The sequence below is a fragment of the Acomys minous genome (assembly GCF_964271855.1).
Source record: "Acomys minous genome assembly, chromosome: 18".
Taxonomy (NCBI): domain Eukaryota; kingdom Metazoa; phylum Chordata; class Mammalia; order Rodentia; family Muridae; genus Acomys; species Acomys minous.
Genome location: NC_140501.1, coordinates 44,431,111 through 44,450,943, shown reverse-complemented (window position 1 = coordinate 44,450,943; position 19,833 = coordinate 44,431,111). Strand labels below are relative to the sequence as shown.

General features: G+C 46.8%; 1 protein-coding gene across 1 annotated transcript in view; it reads left to right on the top strand.

Moving 5' to 3' along the window:
- The first annotated feature begins 1,516 nt into the window (after positions 1 to 1,516).
- Positions 1,517 to 19,833, top strand: part of SIAH3 (siah E3 ubiquitin protein ligase family member 3) — a 62,597-nt gene continuing 44,280 nt past the window's right edge. The window contains exon 1 of the mRNA XM_084766983.1: positions 1,517 to 1,674. Coding sequence (XP_084623109.1) covers positions 1,540 to 1,674 — 135 coding nt within the window. The 5' untranslated portion in view covers positions 1,517 to 1,539. The remainder of the gene's footprint in view (positions 1,675 to 19,833) is intronic.

Here is a 19,833-nt window from a genome sequence, read left to right as displayed (position 1 = left end):
TTGTTTTTAAATCTCATAATGTTTCAAGTAATTTTACGATTTGGTTCTGGCTGTGTTGGTAGCTATCCTGGGGCAGAGCAGCGAGGGTTCAGGAAGGAGCCACAACCTCAGACCAATAGTGGCTGCTCAGTTTATCTGACCACTCAATGAAGAAACCGCCAAAGAACTAAAACTCAATCCTCCTACTTCTAGGGCTTTCATGGCTGAGGAGAAACAAACAAAGGAGCTTGTTCCCAGGGAGCCCAAAGCCCTCCAGGTACTGCTTAGGAGCCAGTCCATCAGGAGCTAACGGTGGTCTCACAACCTGCCTTGGGCCTGGGGTGGGCAGCGCTAGTGCTGTGCAGCAGGTAAGAACTGGACAGGGTCTCTGCCTGCTCCAGCACAACACTGTGCTGCTGGCATTCCCGTGGACAAGTAAGTGCTATGCTGTGTGTATTCCTAATCTCTATTTTAATGTCTCCAACAATCTACTGGTTAATTAGCAATTTGCTGCCCACCAATATGCAAATGAGCGACAAGCCCAGGTTCTCTGCATATGTAATTATTCTGCTGATGTACAAGGCACCTTCTTCCCTGTGTAGGTTTCTCTCTCTCTCTCTCTCTCTCTCTCTCTCTCTCTGTGTGTGTGTGTGTGTGTGTGTGTGTGTGTGTGTGTGTGTGTGTGTGTGTTCATGCATCAGGGATTTCATTATTTTTAGAAGCTCTGTGCTCTGTGCATTTTTATGCTTTAATAAAAGAGAGCTCAGTGATTATTGTATTTTGAAATATATGTATGCTTTCCCATTCCCAATTCCAAATTCATTTGTCAGATTTTTTTTTTTTGCATAAAGAGTGGCATGTTAGATTTATCAAGGGGCTACAATCCAAACTGCAGAGAGTCAGAGCATAAGATTGAAAGATACACAACCCCGCAGCTGCCAAATCCTTATCTAGAATCCGTGTCTTGTAGTATTTGATTTTCTCCCAGCAGCTCTGGTGAGTAGAGCCACAAGCTGCCTAACCCATCTGCCTGTTGGAGCACAATGCTTTCCTGTTTGGAGGTGTAAATGTTTTACATTTTTTTCCTTTTCCTTTTTTTTTTTTTTTTTTTTTGGATGGGGGCGTGTTCAGAGCATTAAGAAAGGCTCTCATGTTAAATTAAGTCAATTAATAAATGGAGACACATTAAGCAATCAATTTTGTCAGCCTATCTCCCCCAGCATTATGTATGGTTGGCTGTAATCACAAGATAAATGCAATGTGCTGATCTATGGTAATGTTCAATAATACATTCTCCGCTAGGCTCAATTCATCAGGGAGTTTCAGTAGGGGAGGTATTTGTTATTGGCTGTCTCTGCACCTCAAGGATAACATTTCTGTCCTTTTGATTGGCTGCCTCGCTGCTGCAAGATTCTAACCGTCTTATTTTGATGATGAATATGAAGGCGCGCTAAGCCGGGCTGGAGCGGAGTGTCTCAGAAGCTGTGTTCCATTCAGAGCCCAAGGACTTACAGCTTTCCTCTGCTGCCTCCCTGTGCCAAGAACCCCCCAAAAGTTGTGATGCTTTTCTTTACTCAGTGCTTTGGGGCTGTGTTGGATCTCATTCACCTCCGGTTTCAGCACTACAAGGCTAAACGGGTTTTCTCTGCCGCTGGCCAACTTGTCTGTGTGGTCAACCCCACGCACAACCTAAAGGTGAGCTATTTCCTCTTCATGGTTTCGGACCATCTCCATGGGGGCTCTAGCCTTTTCTCAGGAGACTTCCGATGCAAACAGTTTGCTGGTGCTAGGACCCCCAGGGCTCTGTTTCCATCATTCTCGCTCTCTGCTCTCCTCTCCGGGTGGCTTGGTGCTGTTACGGTGACTGTGTAGTGTTTCCCGGACTGACAAGCAACAGTGGAGTGGGCTTGTAGTGTCGTCCCCCCAGGATCCTCCGAGGCGCGGCAGGGGAGCTGGGGGGACAGGGGTGGAAAGCCGGGGGGGGGGGGGGAGGGGGGAGGGGCGGCAGGGGGCGGGGGAGGAGCAGGGGGAGGGGCGGCAGGGGGGTTGATAGGAAAAGAAGGGTAAAGGTGTCCTTCTCTCCCTCCTAAACATTTGTGGCCCAGTTCCCTGGAGAACAAAATCTGAAAAGTTATCCAAATTGCTGTCTGTCCCGCCAGTCAGTACAAGGATTTGGCGGTAGCTACAGAACTGGAGTGCTTTGAGACTGGACCTGGGAGTCGGCAAGGGGGCCGGTTCTGCAAGAGTTTGCCTGGTGCTCAAACTGCTGTGTCAAAGTGTGTGTGTGTGTGTGTGTGTGTGTGTGTGTGTGTGTGTGTGTGTGTGTGTGTGTGTGTGTGTCTGTGTGTGTGTGTGTCTGTGTCTGTGTGAGAGAGACTCTGTCTGTCTGTTGCTGGGAGGAGTTTAGCTCCTTTCCCTCCCGCCAGCTAGGAGTGAGCTTTCACTGAGGACAGCCGCCAGAGGAGGGTTTTGCTTCAATTGTGTAATAATGAAACCAGCTAGGAGCTGCGGCTGCTGCCCGGAGCCTGCAGGCAGCTGGCTGCCGAGTTGCCAGTGGCTGCCTCGCTGCTCGCTTGGTGCTGCCTTCTCTGTGTTCATCCCTTCCTGTCACTGTTCTAAGCCGAGATGCAGGGCTAGAAGGACCTCTACGCGGCACAGTCCAGATGGGGAAATTAATGAAGAGCCACTGCCTAGGGATGAGGGGAAGAGGAGGAGTTGGGTAAGGGCATGCTGGGAGAGCACGGGCTAAACTCCCCGAAGTTGAAATTGTCTGAAAAGAAAAAAAAAAAAAAAAAGGCAGGCCGTGCTTGCCTCTCTCCACTGTAATGAGGGACAGGGGGAGGGGCTGTGTCTGCAACAGCAGCGTCTGGGAGTCTGTCTCTGGGAGACCAAAGCTGCTACTCTGACCACGATGGTTGGGCAGTGTTGAGTGATGCTTGTGATGATTAAACTCTCAGGATCCGATGGATGGTCCTCAGCCCTCTTGCTGCAGAAGAGTGCTTGTGAGGAGCCCCCATCTCTATTCATGGGAGTCTTTAAACTGTCAGCTGCCTGTAGCCTCTGAGGCTCTATTCCAGGGGTAGGTTGATGGAGGGGACTTGAACTATACTGAGACACCAACTGGCTTTCTGTGGTATCCAAGCTGCGAGGAATCCACAAATCTCCCTGAAGCATTCATGTGTGCTCTGCCTCTCTGACGCTTGATCATTTCATCTCTTTCCTCCTGTTCAGTGTTGCTGTTGTTGTTTTGTTTATATGGCTTGGTTTTGTAAATGAGAATTCTCTTCCAGTCATCTTTGGCCCAGCAAGCACATAGTGTCCGTATTAAAAAAATACTCTTGAATTCCATTTTATGGCCACTTTGGAGACCTTACTCCAATCCCATTATTTTGTCAACTTATATTAGATACTTCCCCGTGGCAGGAAATATTGTTTGCTCCTGTTTTGCATTTTAATACCTTTTAAGATTATGCGACACAGCAGTCCTAAAGTTTGAATATACGTGGTTCACTGACTGCACCCAGCAACGGGGAAGGGAGGGTGCTCAGTTCTTGCTGGGAGGCAAGGCAAAAGCATCCATGTCTGTTCTTTACTGATGGCTGCTTGTTGACCACAGCAGCGTTGTTGCTCCAACTCAGGGGCCCAAAGTAGGGGTAAAGGCTTTGAGGTACTTTTGGGCAGCTGTGTGATTTTGAATGACTCAATCTTTCTGAGCCTAAGCATACGACTATCTGTCCTGCCTCCCCCACAGCTTTCTGAAGCTAAGAGATAGTGTGTTTGGGGTGGCAAGTGAGGGAAATGAATAAATGTGTTTGTAGCAATCTCCCCTCTACACACACACACACACATACACACACACACACACACACACACACACACACACACACACACACACTTTATAGGCTCTTCAAAGAGTGTCACTTAAAGCTTTAAGGTAACTTAAGACCGTGTAGGCAGGAACAGAAAATAGATGCCATGTGCTTTTAGGAAGTGATTTATTTTATTTTCCACGGCTTAGTTTTTCATATATATGCTCATTTGGCTTTTCATTTCCCATATAAACCCCTCAGGAACTTTGCTCATTAGAGCCTGACTGCAAGTAAACACAATGTGTTCTGTGCCTTGGGTCCCATTCATAGGACTTGGAAGGGCTAGTGCAGGCAGGAGGACCCACCCAGCAGCCGTACCGCCCTGTGGGGTCCCCATCAGCTCCAGGCCTTACCTAGGGTCCAGGGGATGGAATGTCTTCAGACCCACTTCTCAACCTGAAGCTGGCAGACAGCTTCAGGATTGATAAATGTTTCAAATTAGTTAGTTAATTAATTAATAACAACCCCTATGTAAAGGCACCACTGGCCTGCTGATTAAACTAAAAAGGTGCATTCAAATTCAGAAGATTCTCTTCCTAAACATTCATGTCCATAAATAGATCACAAAAAAATTGCCTTTGCTATAATAAGCTGTGGTCTATGGGGGGGGGGGAGGGGATACCTTTTTTTGGAGGAGAAAAAAAAGCTGTGGCAATGTTAACCCAAAATAGCTATTGATCTGTGGTGCTTCCCCACACTTGGTGAGACTGGCTGGGACATGAAACAGTGACGGAGGCTGTGGAGTACAGCCTTGCTTTCCTGGGCTGCCTGGAGCTACAAAGGCAGCCTTGAAAACTTTTGGAAATGATTCTGGGTTTTCCTAAGGACCCTGCAAGCAAGTGCTGAGTTATGGCTGAGCGGAGACGACCACGGCCTATATCTTCTCGGCTTCCACAGGTCACCTTCGTTAGCAGTCTTCACTAACAGGGGAGTCCTTCAAACTGATGCCTTGCCTTGTAAATGGAGAGCAGACGCTTGCAGGGACTGCAGATATCCTGGTTAAAGCCCCTTTACCCGGAAGCCCACTCTAAGGGGTCCTTCAGAATGAAAGGCTGACCTGGAACATCAGGCTATTAATGAGCAAGAGACTCGCTCCCTGGGTTCCCCTGTGTCTGTTGGGCTCTGCCTATACTTATAACACTTTGCTTAGATCAAGATTCCAGACGATGCCCCCCCACCTCAGGTTTCCTTTTCAGCCCCCATGGAAGGTGCTCCTCCAGGGAGGCAGCTTTCAGGCTGTCTGCCTCCATGTGTTGCCCATCCCTAGGCTGCCTCTAGGCCACACTCCCTGTATCTGCTGGCCCTGCCCTGTCTGCAGAGGAGTCACAGCCAGTTCTTGCTGGCAGGCTTCTCCAGGGTAGGGTCTGCAGGCTCACCAGAGCCCCTCTGACCCAAGTCCTCAGCCTTTCCCAAGGCCACAGTGAGCTGAGGAGGCTGGGTAACTTCCTCTTCCTAACCACAGCTTTGATAAAATGAGTTTTTAAAAAGAAACGCTAGCAAAATGCTTCTGGCAAACTTCCGAAAGGCCCTGTCTGATGCGTCACCCAGTGTCCTCCTGTGCACTGGGCCGGGAGGACATTAATACCTCGGCTCCCTGCCTCCCTTCAGCTAGGTCCCTGCCAATCTTCTTTCTTAAAACTCATTAATCTTGGATTTACAAACAGAACACACACACACACACACACACACACACACACACACACACACACACACACAGAGGACAAAGTGCCTGGCAGATACAAAACCTAAAAGCGGGGCTGTTCCAGGTCCATTCCTTGTAGTATCTATGTGCCTTTCATTCTGAGAGCAGCCAGGGTGCCCGGGTGGATGAATGTGACGGTGGGGGTGGGGGGAAGCATGGTACCTAGGAAGAGGTGGGAAAAGAGGAGTGGGTAAGAGGGAGGAGACGGGGAGGAAGAAGGAGGAGGGCAGAGGGGAGGTCCTCTAAGGAGAGGAAGATGAGAAAGGAGAGACGTGAGACTAGCTTCTTCTGCCTTTGCTGTGTGGAGTGATCTTTGGAAAGCCTGAACTGCCCTGGGGCTTTGCTAATTCTGGCGGGGTGGGAGGGGTGAAGGGGGGAGGAGGGGGGAAAGAACATCACAGCAGGGGGTGGAAAGAGAGCAAAGGAACCGAGTGTTTTCCTAGATCAAGGGGCAGCCTTTGGAGTGTTCACCTCGAATGCCTACTTGAAAGCAGCTCAAAAGCTTAGCAACAAGACTGTTGAAGGGCCGGCTTGCGGGTCACCCAGTTCTTACCCACACGGCCACCTCAGAGGGTCCCTATTCTTGGTCTTCATGAGATTTCCCCCAGGTTCTCTCCCAGCCCAGTTTGGAGCTATTTTCACTGCTTGTTACCAGCTGAGAAGTTGGGGGTGGAGCAGGCAGGCTAAGGTCCACCTTCTCCCAGGTTTATACCAACGGCTCTTTAGCCTCTATCAGGCCCTTGGTTCCTGCAAATATTCTATGACACTATGGGCACCAAACAGCCACGCAGTTTTGTAGTTCACGGTGATTGCAAACGAAGCTCCTGAGCCGTGTAACAGGAGGCCCCAGACCCCAGGCCCCAGGCAGGCCCCGGGTTAGCTGTGTGCTGGTGTTTGCCTTGCAGAACAGGCTGAAGCTGGAAGCCAGACACAGGTGAGCAAATGACCGCCATTCTGCATTGACGCAGCAGCCCTGAGCTAACTGGGCTCTCTCTGCATACAAGGGGTGTCTGGGGAAATGAAACAACTGAGAACTTAAACTTCCTCAGAAACGCACAGAGAGGTCGGAGGGTCTTGGATGGCTTCTTCAACTTAAGACAGGCTGCGTGGATTCCTAGCAATTAACATCAGAGGCAGGGTAGGGGATTCCTAGCAATTAACATCAGAAGCAGGGTAGGGAGCAACTATTTGAGTCGGTGTTTTGTGCTTAAAAAAGGCATCTTGCGCCTTTCATCCCAGCAGTCAGGAGGCAGAGGCAGGCGGATCGCTGTGGGTTCGAGGCCAGCCTGGTCTACAAAAGCGAGTCCAGGACAGCCAAGGCTACATAGAGAAACCTTGTGTCAAAAACAAACAAACAAAAAACAACAAACTTCATCTTGCCCCAAGCAGTGCAGTGACTTGTTCAGATATGCAATGTCACGGACAAGAGGTCCGCCTGGGGAATGGAGACTCACCTCCTCATGGGTTCTGCAGCTCAGGGAAATGATGGAGAGCGTGTCAAAGCAGGGAAGTTAAGGTTTGCATGCAGCCAGGGAAACTGGGACCAGAGGGGGCAGGGCGCCGGGGGAGGTTGGGGCCCCTGTGCTAGCTGTGCTAAGTCTTTATGGCTGCCACAAGCCACAAATGGCAGAGCTGTGAAGGAAGCGTTGTGTTTTAGCTGACTGTGGGATTTGGAGCCAGCGCAGGTTGGAATCCAACGCTGCCTACCTTTGAGCATACCTCTTGCTAGTTCCGAATGGACCTGCAATGTTTGTGCATATGCCTGGGGCCCAGGATAATAATTCAACTCGTTATGCAGTGTGCCATGATCAAATCATGGTAATTCTCATTTCTACCTCTTCCAGCATTGATTATTTTGGGGTTAGGGACCTCTGGACTCGAGTGATAGCTATTGATTCTTGTGAGGCTCATTTCATTTGTAAAATGGGGAATGGAGGGGGAAAAAAACCCAATATGGCCCCGCGCAATACCATTGCCTGGTGATCACGCATGTTGTCATTGCAGTTGAGTTTGTCAGAAATGCCTTTCCCATTTATTAAGTGTATACCATGGCTTGTCCTCGGCTGGGTAGGGGCACACATTCTGAAACCTTTGGCGTAGTGTAAATATGATCCAGTTTCAGGGTTTAACTTCGAAGGGTGAACAAACTCCTCGGTCTAAATGTTAGTAAGTATGATAGTTTGAAAGAGATGCCCCCCTACTCCCACTATAATTCTCAGGCATTTGATATTTGGCCCTCAGTTGTTGTCTGTTTAGTGAAAATTAGGAGGTGTGGCCTTGTTGGGGAAGGTGTGTCACTTGGGTGGGCTATGAGGTTTCAAAAGATGAACCATTTTGAGTGTTCTCTGTGCTTCCTGTTTGTGGCTGCAGATGTGAGCTCTCTGCTGCTGTTCCCACCACCTGTCATGTGCTACCTCTGTCCCACCATTATGGACTCCAACCCTATGGGATAATAAGACCCAAACAAATCTCTGCTTCTACACTGCCTTGGTCGTGATCTTCCATCACAGCAATAGGAAAATAAGACAGTCAAGCCCGGCGTGGTGGCAGACTCTTTTAATCCCAGCACTGGGGAGGCAGAGGCAGGTGGATCATTGTGAGTTCAAAGCCAGCCTAGTCTACAGAGTGAGTCCAGAACACCCAAGGCTACATAGAGAAACCTTGTCTCAAAAAAACCAAAACCAAAACCAAAATCAGTCAAGTTAAGGCAATGGAAGGTGTACCCATTGAAGGACAAAGGTTCAAAGCAGGCTCTTCAAGGGTGGGGGGGGGGGAGGTAGAAGGATGTTCTGATTCAAAGTCTAGGTCTAAATCATGAGGTTAAAAGACCAATGAGCCAGTCCAAAGTCACAGCTGCAGCAGGGACAGGTCGCTCACGCTCTGCTGTGCCAGTACTGTGAGGGAACAGGTACCTTAGTATAGGAAGGTGCCCCTGTAATATGAGCCACCAGCAATACTGGGTATATTTTAGAGGGGCTTTGCTCTTAGGATGTTGCCAGCTGGGCCATCATGGGGCGTCAAAGAAACAATGGTTTCTTATATCTAGAGTACTGATACAGATACATGACTCAGGCACATCGGAGGGTCCACAGGAAGTCACCAAAGCCAAGCAGCCACCACTCCAGATGGTCAAATAGCAGGACAGATCAAGTTCTGTTACCAAGGGCTACATTTTTACTTTGGTTGGAAGCTCAGGATGAAAGCACTGCCAAGAACCAGCCCCAGGATTTTAGCAGAACAGGTTTTTGTTATGTTTTGTTTTTTTTTAACTGTAGTCTAACTGGGAATGTCAGTTGTACTTTCAAGAGATTATATCTCTTAATATGATTCTTGGGTCCTTTGATGTGTTTTTAAATCATGAATCCATGATGAGGGATGTGTTCTGTGCTGCTGGGCTGTCTCCACTAGCCCATGGCATCAGAATTCCACTAAGGAGAGAGTGGCCTAAGACACCACCCCATCCCCCACCCGACCCCCCACCCCGCCACCCACGAGTGTCCCCTCCTCCCCCAATGCCCTGAGATGAAGCAGGAGAGGGTACAAAGTGAGTGGCAGGGGTCATCAAAAGCCATGTTTATGGAGAAAAGGCATTGTTGTCTTGCCTAGAAGGTCCCACGGAGACAGAGCCCAAGCCAGCCTCCTGCTGATCTTGCAGACATCACGGCTGCTTAACGTGTGTCACAGGACTTGTCCAAGGTATACCAAAGAGTCTGAGACAAGTAGCCACTTAGAAGCCCAGGTTTCTTTGCCATAAATTAGGTATCCATGTGACATATCCCAGGCTGACCCAGGCCAACTATCCTGAAACTCTCACGCAATCGTTTCTCACTGTCTCGGACATACTGGAGATAGTAAGCCATGGTGATAAGTCACAACTAGCTGCCATTCATGAAGGCTGGCTATTTCCTAAAACTGTCCCATGTGGAACTGAGCATTTCATTGTCACTAGATTGAGGTGTATTACTATCACACCTCACCCTACAGAATATCAAAACAGAAAGGGGCAACGAGCTGACCCAATGCAGATGAGTTCTTGGCAGGTAAGCATTCTCCTTTTTCTGTTCAAACTCGGTTCCTTTCGGCACTTTTTAGATGGTGCTCCTTTAAATTCACTCTTCCCAGGCAACTTGCCGAAAACTATACTGAACGCACTCTATCTCACTGTAAAATATTGAGCTAAGAGCGTGTTTCATCCATCCGTATGTGTACACACACACACACATACACACACATGGATATGATGCTCCAGCCCCTGTTGGACAATCCTAGGAGGCTTTCTTGGTATTTCTCAAGGCTGCTGGAGGGGCTGCACACCTGCAGTTTGCATCAACTTTGCTCTCTTCCTCTGCTTGCTGGAACCACACACAAGCCAATTATTGCCTCAGAGTCCTTATCTCGGGTTGTGCTGTGGGGGAACTCAAGGGAAGACTGTGCATGTCACTTTTAGTTTCTGAGTTGTGTTTTTAGTCACCTTACATTTATTGAGCACGTACTAACTACCAAGCACTGTGCTTCACAGTTTCCCTAAATTGCTTTGAAAAGGAAAAGAAAAGGATGGGGGTGTGGGATATGGGTGGGCGGAGCCTTGTAACCCTTTAAAGACAATCAACCAAAGGAGTTGTGAATGTTTTGTAGACAACTTTTTTAAGATAGCTCAGAACATTGGTACCAAATTCTTGTCCTCCCACCAAACAGAAAAAAAGAGGTAAGTGTACGTGTCAAATTACCATGGATTCACAGTGATGCTTCTAGGGGCTGCAGGTCTGCAGTTTCTGAACTCCATTATAGAGGGGGAACTTCACGGAACTTTTGATACCTGGAAGTGGAGGTTAAAATTAGAATGCATGCCTAAGACGCCTGTATTTCAGCCCTTCTCATTGGGTTGAAAGGAAAACTCTATCACTTGCTATGCCACTGGTCTACTTGGAACCTCTCACTAATACGCAGGTCCAGTTAGCCAATGGGAAAGGGATTGCCCGAAAATAACATCTCTCATAGGGTGAGCCACATCGAAGACAATAGTGAGGCTGTCAGAGATGTTCTCTGCTTTCCCTGACAACAGCCACTCTGTTCTTAGGCTGCTGGATGAGGCCCTCACGCTGGCAGACACAGATCCGCAGAATCCTGCAATCATTCAGACTCAAGCAAATTGCCAAGCCTTTCAGAAAACGTTATGTGGTATTGATTTTTTGAGAGCCTCGGTGGAAATTTTGTAGAGAAATGATAGTTAGGAATGAGCATGCCCAAGTGGGAGGAAGGAGGGGTCAATCACTGGGCTCTTGGCTTGAGTGTGGTTGAAGTTCCTCTTGACAAGACAATTTAAAAATAATCACAAGTTATGAGCGTAACTACAGCTGAAACTGGCATTCAGTGCACCTTTTCTAAAAGACCACTCAGAGAAAAAATACTTATTTATCTCAAACACCAGTTAATTGCTGAGCATGATGGCTCATGTAATCCCAACACTTAGGAAATTGAGACAGGAGAATTAGGGTGAGTTTGAGGCCAAAGAGTTTCCAGGCCAGCCTGAGCTAGAGAGCAAGATCCTGGCTCAAAAGACAAATGAAAAGAAAAACAAAACAGTGAATTTGCATATGCATTTTAAATAGCTATATTAGAGTCCCAATAAGTTTTAAATTACTAAAAAAATGTTCTTGGCATTAGCCAGTGAAACATCAGTGCCAAATAATATGTATTTGTATAACTATTGGCCATCTCAGATTTTTAAATACCAATACATTAAGGAAGGTTGAAAGCTCCAATGCAATTGCTTTACAGTTGGGATACAGCGGTAGGCTTAGGTTGCTGTGATAAACCAAGGTTTAAAGAGTTTGTTCAGCTTCTGAATCCAGGTAACGGTCCATCGCCATGGGAAAGTCAATGCAGGAACTTGAGGCAACTTGTCACATCTCATCCAAGAGCAGAGAGAGAGAATACGTGTGTGCAAGCCTCTTGGTCACTCCCTTGTTTGCTTAGACCAAGCTCAATTTCTCCATTTGTACATAGTTAGAGGACCCCTGTCTAGGGAATGGCGTTGCCCACAATAGACTTGACCTGGGATGAGATTTAAGACAATCCCCATAGATAGGCCAACCAAACATAGACGTTTTCTAATGGAGACACCTATCTCAGGTCATTCTAGGTTGCGTCAAATTGAAAGTAACCGGCACAGAACATATGAGGGCCGAGAGGACTTTCATCATCGTAGTTATTTATGAACCTCACAGTGCTCCTCATTCTCATTCTGTATGGTGAGATATGTTCAAATATTAACTTGACAACAGTATCTAAAATCTATCATTAGGAATAGAAGGTGCTGAGGCAGGGCCACTCTCCTTGTCTCTGCTACCACCTGGGATCTCGAGGCCAGCTGGCAGGCAAGCGTCTGGGTTATTCTCCGTCTTCATCCCCCACAAGACCACAGGAGTGCTGGCATTACAGATGCTCATCACTGCAGTTGGCTTTCTGAGGGCTCTGAGGACCAAAGCTCAGCTCCTCCGTCTTGTGTGGCAAATGCCTCTTTACCTGCTGAGCCATCTCACTAGCACAATAAGAATAGCAATTTAACCAGGAAATCAGAATTTGGAAGGCTGGACAGTCAACCTCTACATAACCATCCTAACGTCTGCAAGAAACAGATCGATGACAGTTTAGAAACAACAGCGTGGGTCAAATTGTATTCCTCTCCTAAGATGTTCGCTCGTGTGAAAGTTCTTCCCTTGATGATGTCTGCTTTCCGATGTCACCTTGTGCTAAGTGGCCTATACTTGAACAACGACAACTTTTGAACCTTCAAGTAAAAAGCTTTATCAGATAGTGCACTCCCTTCAGAAAACTTCTGAGAATATTATTCACATTAGCAAAAGTGTTACCAGTTAGAAAAAAAGAAGGTTATGGCTGGTGGCCGTTCTCTTCTGGAGCCTCTCACTGGGGTGTGTTTTACACATACTTTTACACAGATATTTTCATATATATATACATATATATGTACACACACACACACACACACACACACACACACACACACACAGAATCTCCATTATGCCTTTCAGTTAATTAATTATAAACTGGAAACCACAGAGAAGACCATTCTATAGCTATGTGAAGAACACCCTTTTAAGAGAGGTCCCTCATGGGCATGCACAGAGAACAATACCATTATTGCTTATAACGTTAAAGGAAGCACACATTAATAATCTGATTCATGATACCATATCACACACCATGCAGCCTCTAGAAGATGCCACTTGTGGTTTGAATGAGGATGGCCCCCATAGGCACATGTGTTTGAATGCTTGGTCCCCATTGGTCGAACTGTTTGGGAAGGGTCAGGAGGTGTGGCCTTGTTGGAGGATTGTTTCACTGGGTGTGAGTTTAAGGTTTCAAAAAGCCTGCACCATTCCCATTCCCAGTGTCTCTCTCCTCTCTCTGCCTTGTGCTTATGAATCAGGACAGAAGCTGTCAGCTGCTGCTCCAGAGCCATGCCTGCCTGCCTGCCACTATGCTTCCTGCCAAAACCATCACAACTCGCCCTCTGACACTGTAGGCCCGCAGGAAACTGTTTCTTTTGTAAGTTGCCCAAATCATAGAAAAGTAACTAAGACACCATTACACACTCATGAATAACTGAAAAACAAGTCCATGACATGTATAATTATGCACAAAGTTTTGACATTACAGACTTCCTGGATGGATCCAGGACCAGTGATATTCTTGATGGCATACTAGCCTTTGGATAACCATCTCCTGGGCATCTTTTCAAATTGCTGGTTACTGCTTTCTGCTGCCAACACTCTGAGGCGCTGTATCTGAGGTGGGGACACATTTGGATTCCCGATTGATCCTTGGGGGATGTGGTAGAAATACTACTATTCAGAAAGCCTTGCATTAGTATCTCCCTAAGAAAATAATACCCAAGATTGACAGAAGAGACTTGTACGCATAACTAGGTACCCTGGCTCATCCCTTCCTTTGGGAGTCTACATCAAGGATGCCTCTTTCCCTGGCTCCCAGCCTGTCACATAAGAGCAGTCTTTGCATTGAGAAGGGCGGGAGATAAGAAGTGCCTTTCCATTTTGCCCAGGAAATGAGTGGGTACATAAGAGAAAACAAACACTCACAGTTGACAGTGTTTACACAGCAACGTCAGAGTTGGCTCCAGTGAAACAGAAATAATGACTTTCTCACCAAAGTTTTTTTTTTTAATAGAAAAATCAATGGACTTTACCTATCAGACACAGAAAATAACTTATGGTGATTGTTAATATGTTTGGAAATCTGAATCACATAGGCCTTTCAAGAAGTATGTTTTATTATGTAATTATAAGCAACATTTGCTTCCTTGTGTATTTCTACAAGGGACCTCCATTATAAGGGTATTTCCTTTGTGGTTCCCAATTTGTAATTAATTAACTGGAAGACACAGTGGAGACTCCATACACACACACACACACACACACACACACACACACACACACACAAACACACACACACACAAACACACCCCAGTGAGAGGTTCCAGAAGAGAACAGCCACCAGCAATAACCTTCTTTTTTTCCTAAGGAAATCTTTCATTAATGTGAATCGCATCCTTAAAGGCTTTCTAAAGGAGCCCATTAGCTGATAAAGCTTTTTACTTGAAGGTTCAAAAGTTGTCGTTGTTCAAGTATAGGCCACTTAGCACAAGGTGACATCAGAAAGCGGACATCATCAAGGGAAGAACTTTCACAGAGGCGAATATCTTAGGAGAGGAATACAATTTGACCCACGCTGTTGTTTCTAAACTGTCATCGATCTGTTTCTTGCAGACGTTAGAATGGTTATGTAGAGGTTGACTGTCCAGCCTTCCAAATTCTGATTCCCTGGTTAAGTTGCTTTGCTTATCAGGCTAGTGAGATGGTTCAGCAGGTAAAGGCATTTGCCACACAAGACGGAGGAGCTGAGCTTGGTCCTCAGAGCCCTCAGAAAGCCAACTGCAGTGGTGAGCATCTGTAATGCCAGCACTCCTGTGGTGGTGTGGGAGACAGAGACAGAAAAATAACCCCACCCACAGAGAGAGAGAGAGAGAGAGAGAGAGAGAGACAGAGAGACAGAGACAGAGACAGAGACAAAGACAGAGAGAGACAGACAGACAGAGACAGAGACGAGAGTGACAGAGAGAGACAGACAGAGATCCTTCAGTCTAATTTCTTCTTGTTTCTTCTTTGAGCATGACTAAGAAACCACAGCCAATCGCCCACCCCCCCCTACCCCCCTCTGCCCCCTCCCCCCCCAGTGACCAACAACCACCTACTTTGCCTGTGCTCTAGCATTTATATACCCTCTGAAAAGAAAATTCCAGAATTCCAAATGTCACATAATCGCAGAAGCTATCTGCAGCTGGCAAAACCATGCCTAAACTAGAGCATGAGGCAAATCATGGTCAGCTGCTGCAGATAGTTAGAAGCAGTCCTACATCCCCATACCTGGCAAAACAAAAACATTCTTCTATCTCTGTTTTGGTTGGTTGGTTGGTTGGTTTTGGTTTTTCTTTTTCTTTCTTTCTTTCTTTCTGTTTTTTTTTTTTTTTTTTTTGGTTTCGTTTTGTTTTTTGTTTGTTTGTTTTGGTTTTTCAAAACAGTGTTTCTTTATGTAGCCTTGATTGTCCTGGACTTACTTTGTAGACCAGGTTGGCCTTGAACTCAGAGATCCACCTGCCTCTGCCTGCCTGAGTGCTGGCATTATAGGCATGTGCCACCACACCCAGCTATTTCTGTGTTTTTAAAGAAACCAAAATCCCAGAATTCTCACTACATACACACATATACAAATAATTAGTAAATAAATAAAATGTAAAAATACTATGATTCTCAAGGTAAAAAACTATTATAAACTGTCATTCAGAACACTCTTTATGGTGTTTGGGTGTATACTGTGGTGTTATGCCTTTGTTTCAGTGTTTATTAAAGAATACTGGTATCTTATTAAAGTATTTTTGGTACAATCTGTTGCTATTGGCTGAAACACTTGTGTCTAAGGATGAAATACTCTTAGGTAAAAGGATCTGTAGAATTAAAGCCCCAACTATTGCCTCATGTCTTAGGTAGGGTTTCTACTGCTATGATAAAACACCACAGCCAAAAGTAAATTGGAGAGATAGGTTCTTTTCTATCTTACAGTTTGTTGTCCGTCATTGGAGGGATGTCAGAGCAGGAACTCAAAGCAGGAACCTAGAGGCAGGAGCTGCTCACTGGCTTGTTCCCCATGCCTTGCTCAGCCTGCTTTCTTATACCACCCAGGACCACCAGCCCACAGGTAGCACCACTCACATTGACTGGGCCCGCCTACATCAATCACTAATGAAAAATCAATGCCCCAGAGCTTTGCCCAGGGGCCAATTTAAGTGAGAGCATTTTCTCCCTTAAGGTTCCCTTTTAACAAAAAATCTAGCTTGTGTTGAGTTGACAAAACACTGGACACCACGGCCTATTTACACAAGAGGAAACTGAGGCATGGCAACCTGTCAAAAGACCCATCCCATGGGTGGGAGGTTGTGGCTCATACTTTTAATCTTCTTGTAAGGCATGTTTCTCTTTTCTGATCCCAAAATAGGTTGTCTGGAAGCTTCTACAAAGAGCCCAGCTCCCCCATCCAGGCTGTATAAAAATTTATAACATTTTTGAAGGGAACCTTTGTCACACTTTCACTAAAATACCCAACTAACAAGTGTCTCAGAGAAAAAGCGTTTGTGCACCAGATCCTTGCTTTTTTTTTCTTTTTTTTTCAGATCCTTGTTTCTAAGTGGTTTTCTGTATCTTTGACAGACAAAAATGTTCGAAACTTGGACTGACCCCCCCCCCCCCCCCCCGAACCTGAGACCTGGAGCTGTCTGGTCAATATCTGACTTGCTTTTCCTTTAACTGTGGGTTTTCTCTAATCACTAGGATGACATCTCATAAGCTGTTTTTCCTTTAGAGTTAAAAGAAAAAAAAAAGATAGAAGGGACAGGTAAAGATCTTTTTTATACGAAAGAAAATGGGTCCTTAGAGGGAACTGGCTCTCCTGTGGCACTTGCTCTGAGAACCACAGTCCTTTGGAACATCTTTCTCGTTAGCGTCAGCAGCCACAGGTTATTGCTAAGTTTAGTTCCCTAAAATCAAAGAGGAAGGAAGTTTCAATGACCACCTCCTACCTAATTCAGCACAGCTTGCTCCTAGGCTTCTGGCAAACTTCCTCCCCTAATGTCCTATCCTATTTATTTATTTATTTGTTTGTTTGTTTGTTTGTTTATTCATTCCTATACAAGGCTTCTGTGGAGAGGAAGCCTTGGGGGGATATGCGGAATGAGCACAGTAGGCCACCATTCTTGGAAAGTCTGACCCCAGAGGGAGGAGGAAAAGTTTCAGCCAGCGGTTTGGCAGGGGAGTTACCCAAGGAAGGTGGGGCACAGCAGAAGTCACCAGAGGCTGCAGAAGGCTCACAGCACATACTGAAGTCCTCAATGCTTGGCCAGATCTTGCACTCCCCAGGCTGCCTGGTAGGCAAGCGCTCCTCAGGGTGGTGATGTGGAGGTAAGAAGGCTGGCACTGGCTTGGTAAGCATCAGACCCCTGTCCCGCCCCCAACCCCACCCAGGGTCTTCTTGTAACCAGGAGGGCTGGGGCGCACATGCATCAAGAGGTTGCCTCAGTGAGGCCAATGTGATCTACCTGGTTCTGACACTTAAATATACATCAGCATTCTCACCAACACACATGCCAGAAGCATGATGCTCAGCTATATAATCCAGGAGAATGACAAGCAAGGTTAGTTCCTAGCCCCGCCCTCCCAGCTCCTGAACATACCTGGTAAAAGAGGTCTACCTTGAGTCCTGGGGTGAAACCTCACCAGCTCCCCTCCTTGCTTCGCAGGGGGGCTCCGAGCATTCACCCTTGGTCTCTCCATCCATCAGATGACAGGAACGACACTTGTTCTTTGACGTTAGTGAAGGCGGCTGAGCTAGATATGTACCACTGCACCTAGTCCAGTACCTGGTACACAGGCATGCTTACGGAAGCATGCTCTTTCATTTTCTTTTTCCAAGTCAAATAAAGAACCTTCAGGGAAACATCTCCCCTTATTCAACTAGCAGCCTCAGGAAGAATCTCTGGGAATGAAAGTTCCACATTATGAAAGGAAGTAAAGTGTATATAGAAGGAAGAGACAACTTTTCAACGCAGAAAGGACTGTTAAGTAATCTAACATCACCAGATGTGTCTGTTAACTTCTCTGAGTTTCATTTGCTTGTTTGTGTGTTTGCAACAGTGTCTCATCAGGTATCCCTGGCTGGGCTGGAGCTCTCTATGTAGCCCAGACTTGCTGCAGACTTACAGCTATCTTCCCAAGTACTCTGCCTCCCAAGTACTGGGAGTACAGGCATGTGCCACCATATCTGGCTCATTTTATTATTTTGATCAAGATTTAATAAGATTGGTTTCTTCATGTGCTTCCTCCGTATATCTCCCTAAGAACTCCCAGAATATAAAAGGGAAATAGGAAAATTATTTCCCTGCATGGAGATGGAGAAATTAAAGCTAGGCATTGTAGTAGTTGGCCAGGGGACACAGTCCAGACAAATGTGGACCTTCGCACTGGACAGTCCAGGGGCTCTAGAACCTGCCTCTCCATCTTGTCTGGAGCAGGCAGCAAGTGTCTGCATGGTTACCACTAACCTATCACAGAACCAAGATGGCAGGTCTTGCACCTTATTCCCTGATGTCTTGTGGGTGCGTCCAGATAGATAGAACCAACAAGTGTTCCTAAGCAACTGGGGACATCCGGCGGCAGGAAGCACAGCCATAGACAAAGATTAGCCACCCACATTGGACTTTCCAAGACCACTCAGTTCATGCCGCCTCTTCAGCAAAGGCTTTCCTGATTACCTCATCCTGGGGGAAGGATCACATGTTGTTGTTGTTGTTGTTGTTGCTGTTGCTGCTGCTGCTGCTGTTGCAGCATCCTGGATCCCTGGAGAGCTTCATAGCCCAGTGTTCAGACTTCACTCTGTGCTTTCATTCCTGTGGTTATGTCCTTATCAGATGGTGGACTCCCCAGGGGCCCATATCCCAAGGCTGTAGTGTAAATCAAATGACTAGTGCATGGTGAGTTCTCAGCAAATGGAGCACTAATTAATAAACAGAAGCTAGGGACTGCAAGAAGAAAGCAAGAGGTAGAAGACAGGAGCAGATTATCGAGGGGCTTGGGATGTGGCTCAGCTGGTAGAGTGCTTGCCTACTATGTGCAAATCCCTGGGTTCGATTCCCAGCACCATGTAAAATGAGGTATAACTTTATAGAGACCTGTAACCCTGGTGCTTTGGAGGTAGAGGCAGGAGAATCACAAGGTCAAGGTCATCCTCAGAAGACCCACCCCCACCCGACACCCCAAAAAAAAAAAGAAAGAAAGGGTAAAAAAAAAATCACAGCTGGGCAGGTAATCGGGATAGCAGCATCTTAAGGGGAGCCTGTCTCCTGGAGCATGCCATGAAGTGAAACATGGTGGGTGGAAGGTTCTAGGCCAGAGGCGGAGAAGCAGAGTGAAGCTGCCCATCGCGGCTACACAGAGCAGAGTCAAGAAGCCAGCAGTGATAAATGCTGCAAAGTGCCAAGCGCAGCAGGTTTGCTTACAAAAGTCTGGAATAATTGCTTCAGCCTCGCTGCTAAGAAAATAAGCTGTTGAGTCCAGGATAATTCTAGTAAAAAAAAATTGGCATTCAGGGATTAATTGTTTAGGCTGTAATGACTGCTGCAACCCAAGCTAATGAGAACAGAAAGCGGTTTCCAATTTGAATATCATGAGGCTGAATGGGACAGAACGGAAGAGTAGGTTTTGTGGGAGGTGGGGGTTGACCTCAGCATTGATTGGTTGAGAGAGAGAGAGAGAGAGAGAGAGAGAGAGAGGGGGGGGGGAGCGAGCGAGCTCTTTTTTGGAAGAACAGCCTGGAAGGTTAGTGAACAAGCTCATGCAGCTGCCTCAGGAAAACTCTTGATTGATTGCTGGAAGCCTGGCTGAGTTCTTACCAGAGGCCCTGGGCAGCTTCGAGCCAACAAGGCCAAAATGAGTCATCTGCTTGCTGGGCCACGAGGAGCTCACTCAGGGCCTGGAGTTAGACCCTCCCTGCTTCTCCTAAGCCCTGACCTTGAGCAGTCACCTTCTGGGCTTGCAAAATCCAGCCGGATGGCAGCACTCACCCTGCCAACCCCCCTGGTGGGTTGTGAGAAGCAAATGAGAATGCGTCTGGCACATCAGCAATCTTCAGATCACTAGG